The sequence below is a fragment of the Mesoplodon bidens genome (genome assembly GCF_964165515.1).
Source record: "Mesoplodon bidens genome assembly, chromosome: 16".
Classification (NCBI taxonomy): domain Eukaryota; kingdom Metazoa; phylum Chordata; class Mammalia; order Artiodactyla; family Ziphiidae; genus Mesoplodon; species Mesoplodon bidens.
Genome location: NC_138173.1, coordinates 1,570,445 through 1,588,159, shown reverse-complemented (window position 1 = coordinate 1,588,159; position 17,715 = coordinate 1,570,445). Strand labels below are relative to the sequence as shown.

The window sequence follows — 17,715 nt, the reverse complement described above, 5'->3', positions numbered from 1 at the left end:
GGAAAAATCCCACTAATGAAGGCAAATATATATTACAGGCTGAGGATCAATCACTTAAATAAGCTAGTACAAAGATTAAAAGACAAAAACTTGTAAAATCAAGTATAACTACAATAATCAGTAAAGAGATAAAAAGATGTTAAATATGGCATCAAAAACACAAAGTGTTGGGACTTCCCTGGTGGTCCAGTGGTAAAGAATCCGCTTACAATGCAGGAGATGCGGGTTTGATCCCTGGTCAGGGAATTAAGATCCCACGTGCCACTGTGCAACTAAGCCCACATGCCACAACTACTGAGCTCGCATGCCTCAACTGGAGCCCACATGCCACCAACTACAGAACCCATGGGCTCTGGAGCCCGCACATCACAACTACAGAGCCAATGCACCCTGCAGCCGGCACGCCACGACTAGAGAGAGAAAACCTGCATGCTACAAGTAGAGAGAAGCCCACGCACCACAACAAAGAGCCCGTGTGCCACACAAAAGACACCACATGCCTCAATGAAGATCCCACATGCCACAACTAAGACCTGACACAGCCAAAAATAAAAATATAATAAATAAAAAATCTTAAAAAAAACAAAAACAAAGTGTGGGGGAAGGATGTAAAAAATGTAGATGTTTTAGAATGCATATGAACTTTAAAAGGACTACTTGTTTAAAATAAGTATAGTTATGGGTCATCATGTATGAACACCACGGAAACTACAAACCAAAAAACTACAGTAGAGGGAGTGGCCGAGATGGCAGAGTACAAAGACCCTGAGCCCACCTCCTCTCAGGAGCACTCCAGAATCACAACTATCTGCAGAACCACCAATGATGAAAAAGAATGGAAGCTACCAAAAAAGATCTTCTACAACTAAAGACAAAGAAGGAACCACAATGAGATAGATGGATAGGAGGTACAGACTCACGAATATAATCAAATCCCACACACCTGGGTGGGTGACCCACAAACTGGAGAATAATTATATTACAGAGGTTCTCCCACAGGAGTGAGAGTTCTGAGCCCTACATCAGGCTCCCCAGCCCAGGGGTCCTGCACTAGGAAGACAAGCCCCAGAGCATTTGGCTTTGAAGACCAGAGGGGCTTAGTTTTGGGAGCCCCACAGAACTGGGGAAAACAGAGACTTCATTCTTAAAGGCACACATGAAATCTCACACATACCAGGAACCAGGGCAAAAGCAGTAATTGGATAGGACCCTGGGTCAGACCAAACTGCTGGTCTTGGAGAGGTGGGGGGCGGATGTGGCTCACCATGGGGACACAGACACTGGTGGCAGACATTTGGGAACATTCTGCCATGTGAATTGCTGCTGGTGGTTGCTGTCTTGGCTCAATAGCACCAAGACCTGGCCCCAACAGCCTGTAGGCTCCAGTGCTGGGACACCTCAGGCCAAACAACTAACTAACTGGGCGGGCACATAGCCCCACCCATCAGACAGGTTGCCTGAAGACTTCCTGAGTCCACAGCCATGCCTAACCATGGCCCTGCCCACCAGAGGGCCAAGACCCAGCTCCACCACCAGCAGGCAGGCACTAGGCCTTCTCTCCAGGAAGCCTGCACCAGCCTCTTGACCAGCCTTACCCACCACGGGGCAGACAAAAGAAAACCTCAATCCTGCAGACCCAGCCTGCCCACAGCAGGCCAGACCATACTCTGAGACCAACTGGCCCCAGCCCTGTCCACCAACAGGCCAATGCATACCCTGCACTGCATACTTAACTGTGTGAGGAACCAGGAGCACCCCCCCCCCCAATAGTCCAGCATGAACTCCAGGACCTGAGTTCACCTACCACTGGGTGAAACTCTGCCCATTTCCAATGGGCAGGCCCAAATCTTTGTGACTCTGACTGTACCCATCACTGAGCCAGCACTAGCCTCAGGGCCCCTTAGGGTTCTGTAGCCAGCTGCCTCATGACCAGGCCCTGCTAAACAGCAGCCAGCAGCATCTACACAAGGCAGGTCCTGGCAACCAACCAGGCTAGGGGCCAACCAAGCCCACCAGATCACCCACATAGCCCACCATAACAGAAGGACCCACGCAGCCCTCTTAGGGGGAACCCTTAGAACATACAGGTAATGGGCGGACAGTGCACTGCTGGGACGCACAAGATGTCTCCTACAGAGGGCCACTTCTCCAAGGTTGAGAAATGTAAGTAACCTACCACGAACATAAAAATACAAATAGCAACTTAGACAAAATGAGGTAGCAGAGGAATATGTTCCAGATGAAGGAACAAGATAAAAAGCCCAGAAGAAAAGTGATGTGGAGACAGGCAATCTACCCAAGAAACGGTTCAGAGTAAGAACCATAAAGATCAAAGAATTTGGGGAAAGAATGCACAGAGTGAGAAATTAGAAGTTTTGAGCAAAGAGTTAGAAAACATAAAGAGTAACCAAACAGATGGAGAATATGATAACTGAAACGAAAAATACACTGGAAGAAATCAATAGTACAGAAGAACAAATCAGGGAGCTGGAAGACAGAGTAGTGGAAATCACTGCCACTGAACAGAAAAAAAAAAAAGTATGAAAAGAAATGACAGTTTGAGAAACCTCTGGGACAACATCAAACACACTAATACTTGCATTATAGAGGCCCCAGAAGGAAATAAGAGAAAGGGCCTGAGAACATACGTTTAAGACGTAATAGCTGAAAACATCCCTAACCTGGGAAAGGAACAAGTCACCCAAGTCCAGGAAGCACAGAGACTGCCACACAGGATGAACCCAAAGAGTAAGACACCAAGAGAGACTGTAAATAAAGCGACAAAGAGATAAAGAGAATATTAAAAATAACAAAGAGAATAAGAAATAACATACAAGGGAATTCCCATAAGGCTGTCAGCCCATTTTTCAGCAGAAACTCTACTGGCCAAAAGGGAGGGGCATGATATATTTAAAGTGATGAAAGGGGAAAAACTACAACCAAGAATAATCTATCCAGGAAGGCCCTCATTCAGATTTGATGGAGAAATCAAAAGCCAAAAGGGTTCCGTACCATCAAACCAGCTTTACAACAAATGTTAAAAGAACTTCTCTGGGTGAAAAGGAAAAGGCCCCAACTAGAAACAAGAAAATTATGAAATGAAAAAGCTCCCCAGTAAAGGCAAACATACAGTGAAGGTAGGAAATCTCCACACACCAAGCTAGTAGGGAGGTTAAAAGAAAAAAGTAGTAAGACTGTCTATATCCACAATAAGCAGTTAAGGGATACACAAAACAATGAGACATAAAATATGCAAGCAAAAACAGTAATTGTGAGGGGAGGAGAGTACAAATGCAGGGTTTTCAAAATGCATTTGAAATTAAGACATCAGCAACTTAAAACAATCATGTATACATATATACAGACTGCTATACAAAACCTCATGGTAACTGCAAACCAAAAATCTATAATAGATATGTACCCAAAAAAGAAAAAGGGAACCAAACGTAACAGTAAAGCTACTCATCAAATGACAAGAGAGAACGAAAGAAGAAAGGGAAAAAAGACCCTACACAAACAAATCCAAAACAATTAACAAAATGGCAGTGAGAACACACATATCGATGATTACCTTAAATGTAAACAGAGTAAATGCTCCAACTAAAAGACACAGAGTGGCTGATGGACACAAAAACAAGACCCCTTGATATTCTGCCTACAAGAGACTCACTTCAGATCTAGAGACACATACAGACTGAAAGTGAGGGAGTGGAAAAAGGTATTCCATGCAAGTGGAAATCAAATGAAAGCCAGAGTAGTAATACTTATATCAGACAAAATCGACTTTAAAATAAAGACTGTTACAAGAGACAAGGAGGGACACTACATAACGATCAAGGGATCATCCAAGAAGATATAACAATTGTATATATATATGGGAGCACCTAAATATAAGGCAAATATTAAGAGACATAAAAGGAGAAATTGATGGTAACACAATAATAGTGGGGGACTTTAACACCCCACTTATATTAATGGACAGATCATCCAGACAAAAAATCAGTAAGGAAACACAGGCCTTAAATAACACATTAGACCAAATGGATTTAATTGATATATATAGAACATTCCATCCTAAAGCAGCAGAATACATATTCTTTTCAAGTGCACATGGAAAATTCTCCAGGACAGATTACATGCTAGGCCACAAAGTAAGCCTTGGTAAATTTAAGACAACTGAAATCATATCAAGCATCTTTTCCAACCGCAACACTATAGAGACTAGAAATCAACTACAAGAAAAAAAATTGCAAAAAACACAAACATGTGGAGGCTAAATACTATGCTGCTAAACAACCAATGGATCACTGAAGAGATTAAAGAGGAAATCAAAAAAATACCTACAGAAAAATGAAAGCAAAAATACAACGATCCAAAACCTATGGAATGCAGCAAAATTGGTTCTAAGAGGGAAGTTTATAGTGATACAGCTTACCTCAGAGAACAAGGAAAATCTCAAATAAACAACCTAACCTTACACCTAAAGCAACTAGAGAAAGAACAAACAAAACCCAAGTCAGCAGAAGGAAAGAAATCATAAAGATCAGAGCAGAAATAAATGAAACAGACGAAGAAAACAACAGAAGAGACCTTCAAGATGGTGGAAGAGTAAGACGTGGAGATCACCTTCCTCCCCACACATACATCAGAAATACATCTACACGTGGAACAACTCCTACAGAACACCTACTGAACGCTGGCAGAAGACCTCAGACTTCCCAAAAGGCAAGAGACTCCCCACATACCTGGGTAGGGCAAAGGGCAAAAGAAATAAGAAAAAACAGAGACAAAAGAATAGGGACGGGACCTGCACTTCTGGGAGGGAGCTGTGAAGGAGGAAAGGTTTCCACACACTAGGAAACCCCATCACTGGTGGAGATGGGGGTTGTGGGGGGGAGCTTCAGAGCCATCGAGAAGAGCGCAGCCACAGGGGTGTGGAGGGCAGAGTGGAGAGATTCCTGAATGGAGGATCGGTGCCGACCAGCACTCACCAGCCCAAGAGGCTTGTCTGCTCACCTGCCGGGATGGGCGTGGGCTGGGAGCTGAGGCTCAGGCTTCGGAGGTCAGACCCCAGGGAGAAGACTGGGGTTGGTGGTGTGAACACAGCCTGAAGGGGGCTAGTGCACCACGGCTGGCCGGGAGTCCGGGAAAAAGTCTGGACCTGCCTAAGAGTCAAGAGACCATTGTTTCGGGGTGCACAAGGAGAGGGGGTTCAGAGCACCACCTAAACGAGCTCCAGAGATGGGCACGAGCCACGGCTATCAGTGCAGATACCAGAGACGGGCATGAGACGCTAAGGCTGCTGCTGCCGCCACCAGGAAGCCTGTGGGCGAGCGCAGGTCACATCCACACCTCTCCTCCTGGGAGCCTGTGCAGCCCGCCACTGCCAGGGTCCCGTGATGCAGGGACAATTTCCCCAGAAGAACGCACGGCGCGCCTCAGGCTGGTACAACGTCACACTGGCCTCTGCCGCTGCAGGCTCACCCCGCACCCGTACCCCTCCCTCACCCCGGCCTGAGTGAGCCAGAGCCCCCGAATCAGCGGCTCCTTAAACCCTGTCCTGTCTGAGTGAAGAACAGACGCCCTCAGGCGACCTACACGCAGAGGCGGGGCCAGATCCAAAGCTGAACCCCGGGAGCTGTGCGAACAAAGAAGAGAAAGAGAGATCTCTCCCAGCAGCCTCAGGAGCAGCGAATTAAATCCCCATAATCAACTTGATGTACCCTGCATCTGTGGAACACGTGAATAGACAACGAGTCATCCCAAATTGAGGAGGTGGACTTTGGGAGCAACGATACATACATATATATATATATTTTTTTTTTTTCCTTTCTCTCTTTTTGTGAGTGTGTATGTATATGCTTCTTTGTGTGATTTTATCTGTATATGTTTGCTTTTACCATTTGCCTAGGGTTCTGTCTGTCCGTTTTTTCTTTTTTTATTAAAATTTTTTTAATAATTATTGTTTATTTTAATAACTTTATTATTTCCTTCCTCCTTCCTCCCTTCCTCTCTTTCTTCCTCCCTTTACTGAGCCATGTGTCTGACAGGGTCTTGGTGCTCCAGCCGGGCGTCAGGCCTGTGCCTCTGAGGTGGGAGAGCCAAGTTCAGGACACTGGTCCACAAGAGACCTCCCAGCTCCACGTAATATCAAACAGCGAAAGCTCTCCCAGAGATCTCCATCTCAACACTAAGACCTAGCTCCACTCAACGACCAGCAAGCTACAGTGCTGGACACCCTATGCCAAACAACTAGCAAGGCAGGAACACAGCCCCACCCATTAGCAGAGAGGCTGCCTAAAATCATAATAAGGTCACAGACACCCCAAAACACACCACCGGATGCGGTCCTGCCCAACAGAAAGACAAGATCCAGCCTCATCCATCAGAACACAGGCACTAGTCCCCTCCACCAGGAAGCCTACACAACCCACTGAACCAACCTTAGCCACTGGGGGCAGACACCAAAAACAACGGGAAGTATGAACCTGCAGCCTGCAAAAAGGAGACCCCAAACACAGTAAGATAAGCCAAATGAGAAAACAGAAAAACACACAGCAGGTGAAAAAGCAAGATAAAAACCCACCAGACCTAACAAATGAAGAGGAAATAGGCACAGCTTTTGCACAATAAAGGAAACCATAAACAAGATGAAAAGACAACCCTTAGCATGGGAGAAAATATTTGAAAATGAAGCAAATGACAAAGAATTAATCTCCAAAATTTACAAGCAGCTCATGCAGCTCAATATCAAAAAAAAAAAAAAAACCCAACCCAATCCAAAAATGGGCAGAAGACCTAAATAGACATTTCTCCAAAGAAGGTATACATATTGCCAACAAACAAATGAAAGGATGCTCAACATCACTGATCATTAGAGAAGTGCAAACCAAAACTACAATGAGGTGTCACCTCACACCAGTTAGAAGGGCCATCATCAAAAAACCTACAAACAATAAATGCGGGAGAGGGTGTGGAGAAAAGGGAACCCTCTTGCACTGTTGGTGGGAATGTAAATTGATACAGCCACTATGGAGAATAGTATGGAGGTTCCTTAAGAAACTAAAAATAGAACTACCATATGACCCAGCAATCCCACTACTGGGCATATATCCCGAGAAAACCATAATGCAAGAAGAGTCATGTACCACAATGTTCACTGCAGCTCTATTTACAATAGCCAGGATATGGAAGCAACCTAAGTGTCCATCAGCAGATGAATGGATAAAGAAGATGTGGGATATATATACAATGGAATAACTCAGCAATAAAAAGAAATGAAATTGAGTTATTTGTAGTGAGGTGGATGGACCTAGAGTCTGTCATACAGAGTGAAGTAAGAAAGAGAAAAACACATACCGTATGCTAACTAACACATATATATATAGAATCTAAAAAAAAAAAGGTTCTGAAGAAGCTAGGGGCAGGACAGGAATAAAGATGCAGACATAGAGAATGGATCTGAGGACACGGGGAGGGGGAAGGGGAAGCTGTGACAAAGTGAGAGAGTGGCTTGGACATATATACACTACCAAACGTAAAATAGATAGCTAGTGGGAAGCAGCTGCATAGCACAGGGAGATCAGCTCAGTGCTTTGTGACCACCTAGAGAGGCGGGATAGGGAGGGTGGGAGAGATGCAAGAGGGAGGGGATACGGCGATATATGTATATGTATAGCTGATTCGCTCTGTTATAAAGCAGAAACTAACACACACACCATTGTAAAGCAATTATACTCCAATAAAAATATTAAAGAAAAAGAACAGAAAAGATCAATGAAACTAAAAGCTGGTTCTCTGAAAAAATAAACAAAATTGATAAACCTTTAGCCAGACTCCTCAAGAAAAAAAGGGAGAGGGCCCAAATCAATAAAATCAGAAATGAAAAAGAGAAGTTACAATTGACACCACAGAAATAGAAAAGATCGTAAGAGACTACTATGAGCAAATATACGGCCATAAAATGGACAACCCGGAATTGACAAATTCTCCCAAGACGGAACCAGGAAGAAATAGAAAATGCGAACAGACCAATCACAAGTACTGAAATTGAAACTGTGATTTAAAAACTCTCATCAGGGACTTCCCTGGTGGCCCAGTGGTTAAGAATCCACCTGTTAATGCAGGGGACACGTGTTCAATCCCTCATCTTGGAAGAGCCCACATGCCGCGGAGCAACTAAGCCCATGCGCCACAACTACTGAGCCTGTGTTCTAGAGCCCACGAACCACAACTACTAAAGCCCACACGCCCTAGAGCCCAGGCACCACGACTAATGAAGCTCACGCACTCTAGGGCCCACGTGCCACAACTACTGAGCCCGCATGCTGCAACTACTGAAGCCCGTGCGCCTAGAGCCCATGCTCCACAACAAGAGAAGCCACCGCAAGCCTGTGCACTGCAATGAACAGTAGCCCCCACTCGCCGCAACTAGAGAAAGCCCTAGCACAGCAACAAAGACCCAATGCAGCCAAAAAAATAAATTTAAGAAAATGAATAAATAAAAAATAAAAACTCCCAACAAATAAAAGTCCAGGACCAGATGGCTTCACAGGCAAATTCTACCAAACATTTAGAGAAGAGTTAACACCTATCCTTCTGAAACTATTGCGAACAATTGCAGAGGAAGAAACACTTCCGAACCCATTCTATGAGGCCACTATCACCCTGACACTAAAACCAGACAAACACATCACAAAACCAGTATCACTGATGAACACAGATGCAAAAATTCTCAACAAAATACCAGCAAACCATATTCAACAATATATTAAAAAGGTCATACACCATGATCAAGTGGGATTTATTCCAGGGATACAAGGATTTTTCAATATCCACAAATCAACGTGGTACACCACATTAACAAATTGAAGAATAAAAACCATATGATCATCTCAGTAGATGCATAAAAAGATCTTGATAAAATTCAACACCCATTTATGATAAAACTCTCCAGAAAGCGGGCATAGAGGGAACCTACCTCAACATAATAAAGGCCATATGTGACAAACCCACAGCTAACATCACACTCAACTATGAGAATATGAAAGCATTCCCTCTAAGATGAGGAACAAGACAAGGATGCCCACTCTCACCACTTTTATTCAACATAGTTTTGGAAGTCCTACCCAATGCAATCAGAGAAGAAAAAGAAAAGAAAGGATCCAAATAGGAAAGGAAGAAGCAAAACTGTCCCTGTTTGCTAATGACATGATGCTATACATAGAAAATCCTAAAGATGCCACCAGAAAACTACTAGAGCTCACCAAAGAATCTGATAAAGTTACAGGATACAAAATAAATATATGGAAATCTGTTACAGTTCTATACACTAACAATGAAATCTCAGAGAAATTAAAGAAACAATCCCATTTACCATCACATCAAAAAGAATAAAATACTTAGGAATAAACCTACCTAAGGAGGCAAAAGGCATATAATCTGAAAAGACGCTGATGAAAGAATTTGATGATGACGTAAACAGATGGAAAGATGTACCTTGTTCTCAGATTCGAAGAATCAGTATTGTTAAAATGACCATACTACCCAGGGCAATCTACAGATTCAGCACCATTCCTAGCAAAATACCAGTGAGCTGTGGCAGGGCTGACAGGTGTGCCTGAGAGACTGAATCCACTTCACCGGAATAACAGGCTGGGAAGGCAAATCGCTCCTCCTTGTGTTTTATTACTGGGAACGTGCGCAAGTGTATGGCAGGTTGGACACCTGACTCACAGAATCAAATAACTGTTTTCAGCTCTGGCTACTTTGTAATCTGGGGGATCTGTCTCTTAAATTCCAGAGGCTGAAGTGAATGCAGAATTTTCTACCCACCACAGTAGGTTTTTAGTAAAATACACAGGCTTTAGCAGTGCCGAGGATGTGTGACCCTAATACCCAGGGGCTTTATTATTTTGGCCCTTATATTTCCTTTCACACACACACACAAAATACTGGAAACCAGGTTTATCCGAAAAGCCTATATTTGTAACCTCACTATTGTCTGACACAAAACACATGAGAACATATCATACAGTTAGAATTATTCCTGAGCCAGAAGACGAACAAAAGTATCTAATCTGATAGTTGCGAATCATCATCTGAAGAGGGCGCTAAAGTCACAATTTCCCTCCTCTTGACACTGGCACTGATCAAAAACATTTTCACTGTTCCAGACTTTCATGTGGAGAACTGTTGTTGCCCCATATGTTGCACCGTATGAAGCATCCGAAAGTGGTCCCTCGTGAGGACTGAGGTATGGCCCCTTCGTGTTATGAATGAGCCGGCCCGATTTCCTAACCCTGACAGTGTCCCACAGCTAGAGCACGTCCAGCCTCCTCAATTTCTAAAGGACGGATGTGTTTAGAAAGTCCACATGAAGTGCTGCATTTGAACAACTCAACTAAGCTCAACATAGCAACGTCCTCATAAACACGGGTGAATCCAAGGCTCCGACGTTTTTAAGGAATACTTTCTTATTTGACTGCTTCCTTTAGACAGTTCTCCTCAGAACAACACAGGCTCAAGATTCCTAACAATGAGGAATCATGACCAACTTCGTATTTATCTCGGATAAATTAACAGAATTAGGAAAAGACAGTAAGTGGAGACATTCAAGAAAGGACTGTGGACAACTGTCACAGAAGCTAAACTTTAAATTGTTTTATTGTATTTTTAATAGTCTTTCACTTGCCGTTAAACGTCATAACAAATCTCTACTTTGTTGGTCTACGACCTCTCCTTTCTCTTTTTCAGTAAAAGGGAAGAAAACTCTTTAAACATTATCATTACTAGTTAATACACTGAAAAGAAGATGGGCGTAGCATCTCTTTCAAGCTCAATCCCAATTTGACATCTGAATCTACTAGTCATCTCACTGAATTATTTTCATGAGAATATGGTTGTCTGTGTATTTATTTTGCATTCCCTGACTGGAGAGGGCTTTAGTAGTGTTTTCATGGCTTCCAAAATAGACGTCTTTCCTCTGGGTGTCCATGAACCACACTCTACGTGTTCCTGGGTTTTACCTTTAATAGATAATTAATCGTGTGACATCCACATCACGGCCCCTGAGTAGTTCTACCGTAGTATGTCTGTCCTTGTAGAAAACCTACTCAGTATCCCATGGTGCCGTCATCAGAAGTCACCTCTGGAATACTGTGGAGCTTGTGGAGCGCTTGGTGTTGGGAAGCAACAAAATGAGAAAGGATGTGGACAGAGACCAAATCTGAACAGGGACGGTGATGTGAAAAATAGAAGTGACCCGAAATGCCTGACCCCAAATTGTAGGAAACGTTAACCAACAAAGCCAGTTCAGTCTTTTCCTGCATTTCACGGTGTGAAGAGCTAGCAAGTGAACACCTTGTCAGAGCCGCTAGTATAAACCTTATTTTTCTCCTAAAGGGGACCTACCCCACTGCTCTGGATCCAAAGGCACTTCTTGTTGGAACACTGAACAGCATTAAAAAAAAGAGCCTGGAACTAAAGGCAAGACTGAAGTAAGACATCACCGCAAGATGGCACTGCTCTAGTGTCCCTGGAAGCAGCGTCGGTGGCGCGGGGCTCGCGGGGCGCTAAGCGTGGAGCTCCCGGGCGCTCGTGGGCTTTCCGGGGGCGCGGAGCTCTCGCGCACTCGTGGTTCCCAGCTTCCCCCGGCCCTAGGCGCGCGGGGTTGGAGAGCGCCCCCCGGACCCGGAGGAACCCCGCGGGGCAGCGTCTCCAACCACGCCATCCCCGCGATCGGGAAGCCGCGAGACCCTAATTCCCTGAAGCCGCGGGGGAGCGCCCCCGGGCCCTAGTCCGCGCGCTGGCCCGGGCGCCGTTCTGGTTCCGCCCCGACTCCGCGGGCGCGGAGGCCCCGACCCACCAGCAGGAAGGAGGAGGCGCGGCCGAGGGAGGGTCGTTCCCGGCAGCGCTGCGCGGGCCGGGCCGGCGGGCAGGAAGCACGGGGGAGGCGCGCGGGCGGGGGTCCCGCGGTCCTCGGCCGGGGCGGGGCGGGGCGTGCGCGTCAGTCCGGCTAGAAAAGGCGGCGCCCGGCCCGCCCGGGGACCGCGCTCGCCGTCGGCCCGACGCCGCCATGAGCGCCGCGCTCTTCAGCCTGGACGGCCCGGCGCGCGGCGCGCCCTGGACTGCGGAGCCCGCCGCCTTCTACGAGCCCGGCCGCGCGGGGAAGCTGGGTCGCGGAGCCGAGCCGGCCGCGCCCGCCATGTACGACGACGAGAGCGCTATCGACTTCAGCGCCTACATCGACTCCATGGCCGCCGTGCCCACCCTGGAGCTGTGCCACGACGAGCTCTTTGCCGACCTCTTCAACAGCAACCACAAGGCGGGCGCCCTGGAGCTGCTGCCCGGGGGCCCCGCGCGCCCCGCAGGCCCCGGCCCCGCGCCGCGACCGCTCAAGCGCGAGCCCGACTGGGGCGACGGCGACGCGCCCGGCTCGCTGCTGCCCGCGCAGGTGGCCGCGTGCGCGCAAACGGTGGTGAGCCTGGCGGCCGCCGCGCAGCCCACGCCGCCCGCGTCGCCCGAGCCGCCGCGCCGCAGCCCCGCGCCCTCAGCTCCCGGGGCGGCGCGCGACAAGGCAGCGGGCAAGCGGGGCCCGGACCGCGGCAGCCCCGAGTACCGGCAGCGGCGGGAGCGCAACAACATCGCCGTGCGCAAGAGCCGCGACAAGGCCAAGCGGCGCAACCAGGAGATGCAGCAGAAGCTGGTGGAGCTTTCGGCCGAGAACGAGAAGCTACAGCAGCGCGTGGAGCAGCTCACGCGGGACCTGGCCGGCCTCCGGCGCTTCTTCAAGCAGCTGCCCGGCGCGCCCTTCTTGCCTGGCGCGGGGGCGGCGGACGCGCGGTGACGCGGGGGGCGTGCGGGCTGCGGCCGCAGTGCCTGGAACCGCCGGGCCGGACCCCCGGGCTGGGCCGGGACTCGGACAGCTGCCGCGTGGACCCTAAGTTACTGTGACGGCAGCTTCTCTGCATCCTACGCCCGAGGAGGCAGCTAAGGTACATTCGTAAAAGAGACTATTCGGACAAACCTTTGTACTGTAGATACGAGGAAAAGACTGAGCATGCTCACTTTTTTATACTGATTTTTACAGTATTTGTAAGAATAAAGGCGTGTTAGACCCACCTTGATTCCTGCGCCGGGGAGGGCGCGTCTGGCTGGTGTGCGCCCCGGGGCCGGGTTCCTGGAAGACCGTCGCTTTGCTTCTCCAACAGGCCAAACTCCACCTGCGGACGTGCCGGTTAACTTGCCGAGCGAGACCCGCTCGGGTGGAAGGCGCCCCGGAAACGTGTCGGAAACCGGCCGGAGCGGGTCCCACCTCGAGTCGGAGGCAGGGAGAGGAGGGCTCAGGTTATCCGAAAACCAGTCCCACTCATTCTGGCTTTCATGGGATTTGCTTTCACTTTCCTCCGTCCTGTAGACAGCTTCAAGTAGATTTTCAAAGTGCATAAAGTACACAAGTCATACAGGAGATGGAAAGGACGGTCACAAAGCTACTTAAAAGCGGCTGCCTTGCCGGCACTGGTAATGCTTCAAGGCTTAATCTGGACGAATAAAGAAAGCCGTTGCCTTTCCCCCACGAGAGTGGGTACTAGGCAGCCTTCTTTGCTCTTGGCTGCTACGTCTGTATTATGTAATTAGTTAACCGTGGCCTGTCATGATTATACTGTCATAAGGGAGGAAACGCAAAATCTTTAGTGTCCAGAGATAATTAATCCATGGTTTTACTTTTAACTCAGATCTCTGCCAACAAGGTGAACGATTACCCAGCTCTCCTGCGGCCGCGTAATCCTGTGCAGTGCCCGGCAGGACTAACCAGACCTGTCAGTCTCTCCGTAAGGAGCTATCATCAGGCCAGTCACTTTATCTCTACATTATGGGAAACAGTTTTACCTCTGACATAGTTCCCCAGAATATTTTCCAAAAAATACTGAACTGCAGAACGCTTAGGCTGGACACAGACTGTGCAGCAGTAATAGGACAATAGAGGACAAAGGTTCACACTCGGCAGGGTAATTCTTTGGGGAAGTGTTAAAAGAAATATAAGAAAAACACGTTGAATCATTGTAAAATTTGAACACTTTAGAATTACAGTAGAACAAAACTTTTTCTACTATATTATTGTCTAAGGCAAATACAAAATGAAAACCTCAAGCTTATTTAAGCTCTATCGTGTTCCTAAATTTGCAGAAAGGCAATAAAAATATATATCATCGCAGAAAGAAGTACTTTGATTTACAGTTTACAAAGCCATTTTACTAACATTTGCCCTAATTGAAGTTCCACTTCAAGATCATAAAGTACATTCACTCTGCCTAGAGTTAACGAATAACTACCGAACCATCACCACTCGCAGCCACTGTGTAAAGTTCACGGATCCTGCGGCTGCCACCGGTGTGCTGAAGAGGCTCCCCCCTCGCTCAGGAGTTCCACCTCCTCCAATCCCACGCAGCTGGCCGGGCGGGTGGTGATGGACCGGACGAAACAGGTTATCGGCCCCACCTCCTTTCCGAGGACACTCCTCACCTCGTAACTCTGCAGGGATAAGAGGCAGGCTGGTTAAAGCAAACAGCCCTGGGCATGCAGTTCCCATCGGCTCAGGACACCAAAGACAGAGCAGAAGGCCCTTCCCTGGCCCATGACCCCTCTCCAGAGGAGAGAACAGGCTGCAATAAAAGCAAAGGAAGGAACTGCTTTTTTTCTGGTAGCCGAGTTAGTTTTTACAGAAGAACCTTAAAAATATCTGTGATCGATGTTTGTTAGTGGGCGCAAGGACGTGCATCTCCCAGCTGGCCGTCCTAGGAGAGAAACTGGGGGGAAAGCACATGAGAAGGGCCGTGCCCTGCGTCCCAGCAGGAGGCACACATCACGCCTGCCGCTGCATCCCACTTCCCCACTCGAGCAACACTTCTGGTCAAAGGACTTCCTTTGCCCCAAACTTCCCTCCTTAACAGGATCCCATTTCTCTCAGAAATTACAGTTACACTGTAATTTATCTCAGTTACACTGAGCTGAACACCTCTTCCTATGCCACAGAAAGCCCTTCCTTCACATTGTTGGATGGCTATCTTAGGGAACTGGTTAATTGTGGGCAAGTTTCATTTCTACACGGGAATGTAGAGCCATGGGCGGCAGGGGCCCCAGGTGAGCAGGCTGGGAAGGTGTGCTGTGCCCTCCTGGTCTCCGTGGATCACACCTCAGAACAGTTTCTTTTGGGGGTGGGGCTGAAAATAAAGAGGTTTATTGGTCTTTATCAGAGACTGAAGCCCTAGAAGGTCACGTGTTCTTTCGGAAACTCCTTTGCTGCCACTTGCAGAGTAACGTCAGGAGTACCTCTCAGCCCTCCTCTGTGCCAGACACTTGATGGGCGTCTGTGGCGACTGAGCTCACTGCTAACTTGCCCCTCCACCGTTAGTGTCTTGGCAGAGGGGACTCGGGGCTGGGGGGCGGGTGTCAGGCAACATGGCCAAAGCTGGCATGTCTGTAGCTCCTTGACAGGCACCTCGCTGCCCTCCCCCTGGGTCCAGGCTGGGCGGCCAACTGGCTTCTCGTGAACAGAGTGGGAGGGGAGGGGCACTGAGTGTGTCCCAGGCTCGGTCAGGACCGGGGCCCATCTTCTGCCCGGCTCGGGACCCAGACACATGCTGCGAGGGCGTCCAGGCCGTGTGGGTGTCTGGCCAGAGCCCGGGAAGGTCCCAGCCGACAGGAGCACAGCAGCCAGCCGGGGACTGAAGGGCCTCCTGGGACACCAGCCCAGCTTTGGGGCACCAGCTGCTGACCCGTGGAGCCTCGTCCAGACTGCAGGTCTGTGTGCAGAATCGGTGTGGAAGCACCGAGCCTTGAGACGGCTCATTCTGAAGCAGTAAACGTCCAGATGGGTCTGGGATGTGGACGCTGCCCTAAAGCCAGCTCACCGTGGTGCCTGTCTTCCCGCCTACGAGACAGGCACGGCCTCCCCACCATGGCTTGCAGGGAGCTGCGGCTTTCCTGGTGGCACGCCGGGTGAAGCGGGGCTGAGAGTCGCCGGCCCAGGTAGGCGGAGAGAGGGAGGGAGAGGATGCGACTGGACAGTGGGGAGGCCTCCCGTGGCCAAGACGTCAAGGTCACTCCCAGGGCTTCTATGGAGCCCACGATGGCAGGAAGGCGACAGTGACGCCGGGGAGGGCAGTTCCCACCCAGGGGCGGGAGGACGCCGTGATGCTGGACGCGCTGTGTCGGCTCTGAGGGCCGCACCTGCGCGTGGGCGTGGGCGAGGCGGCCAGGTACAAGCACGGGCCTCAGCGTTGGAAAAAAAGTCCGCGGAAACCCTCTTTTTAAAGTGTCAGGGTTGGCAGCTACAGTTTTCGATAATAACTGTATCGTTTATAAATGGACATTACACTATACCTTATATTTGGGGGAAGTTAAGACGGAGAAGTTAAAACAATCACACCAGCAAACTCACACATGCCGGTCATATGAACGCGCGTGTGTAAAATGTGCCTCTATTTTGAAGGCACGTGTGTGTGCCGGACCGGAAGTGGCGCATTTTGTTCCGGGAGTGGAGCCACGGTTCTCGTGGAAAGTCCTCCCTCATCTGATTCTCTGGATTTTGGCAAATGTACCTTCTCACCCTGAAAACCGACAGAATCCAGATGAGCCTCATGGCCGATGTCCCCGGGAGGTCTCTCCTACAGGTAGGAAGGTGTCTGCTTCCCTCCAGGTCAGCGTAAAGCCTGAGAACCCACCGGGCGTAGACCGGGGGGCGGTAGCGGGGGGTGGGGAGCTCGGTGCCCCCCAGTCCTACCGGCCTCGCCTCTGACAGCAGAGCAGCCATGCAGGGTCACCGAGGCGCTCGCCAACCGGGCCGCACGCCCGCCTCTCGCATCTCTAGGAGCAGCGGGAGTTTACTGTGGGGGAGGAACAGCCTGCCTCCACCCAAAGCGACACGTGAATGCGGGTTCCTGCCAGGTCCCCGGATGGAGCAGGTGGCTGAGGGCCACCCTCCTGGGAGCCGGGGGCCCAGGGACGGCAGGTGCTCTGGGCACCGTCCCCGGGCGTTCAGCCATGCGCTTTGCTGGGTTCGCTTCGCTGGGTTCTCCTTAAGCAGCATTCCCCCAGCACCCTCCAGAGGAACGTGTTCTCCGATGACCCGGATCTGCCGGCTTTAGTGCCTGTTTGCAGCCCCACCTTGGAACCCACTCCATCAGCGTCACCTAAGCACCCACAGTCCCAGGAACCGCGGCCTCACCACCCGTGAAACGCAGGACTCCATGAGAGCACACCACACACGAGGCCCCTGCTGGCCCCACCCGGGCTGGCCACCCTGCAGGTGGTGAGCAGAGCGACGGCCCCGCCCTGCGGGTGTCTCTGCATCTGGCAGAGAGCGTGCCGCAGGCCTGCCCCGACGCCTCCCAGGCAGCGTGGGCTGTGCCCACGGGGATGCTGGGGAGGAGGTGAAGCGGCACGCGGACAGCGGGCAGCACGGTGCCCGGCCCACCACAAACGCTTACTTACACGGTACTGTCACACAATCAGGCACACTTGTCTATAAGCCCTCCTACAGCCTGGTTCAAACATCAATCCCCACCACGCGCCAGCCCCGCGGACGAAGGTTTGCACTGCGGGGGTCACCGAGTTGCTCTCAAGAGATGCGTGAGGCCAGGAATCAGAGCTGGAACCAAAGTCAGACCAGGGATCCTTAAAGGTTCTGTGCACAGGTTTGTCCACATTCCAATT

General features: G+C 49.6%; 2 protein-coding genes across 3 annotated transcripts in view; one reads left to right on the top strand and one right to left on the bottom strand.

The window, feature by feature from the left end:
* The first annotated feature begins 12,024 nt into the window (after window positions 1-12,024).
* On the top strand, window positions 12,025-13,121 carry CEBPD (CCAAT enhancer binding protein delta). The gene has a single exon (XM_081258207.1). The coding sequence runs from the start codon at window positions 12,077-12,079 to the stop codon at window positions 12,845-12,847; it is 771 nt and encodes a 256-aa protein (XP_081114333.1). The 5' UTR covers window positions 12,025-12,076; the 3' UTR covers window positions 12,848-13,121.
* A 139-nt stretch (window positions 13,122-13,260) lies between these two features.
* The window catches only part of SPIDR (scaffold protein involved in DNA repair), a 337,315-nt gene continuing 332,860 nt past the window's right edge, over window positions 13,261-17,715 (bottom strand). For both annotated transcript variants that reach the window (XM_081258205.1, XM_081258206.1), the window contains one exon: window positions 13,261-14,532. In XM_081258205.1, coding sequence (XP_081114331.1) covers window positions 14,368-14,532 — 165 coding nt within the window. In that variant the 3' untranslated portion in view covers window positions 13,261-14,367. The remainder of the gene's footprint in view (window positions 14,533-17,715) is intronic.

Bases quoted from the DNA above. Each gene is read 5' to 3' on its own strand.
- CEBPD (XM_081258207.1), top strand. From the start codon at position 12,077: ATGAGCGCCGCGCTCTTCAGCCTGGACGGCCCGGCGCGCGGCGCGCCC.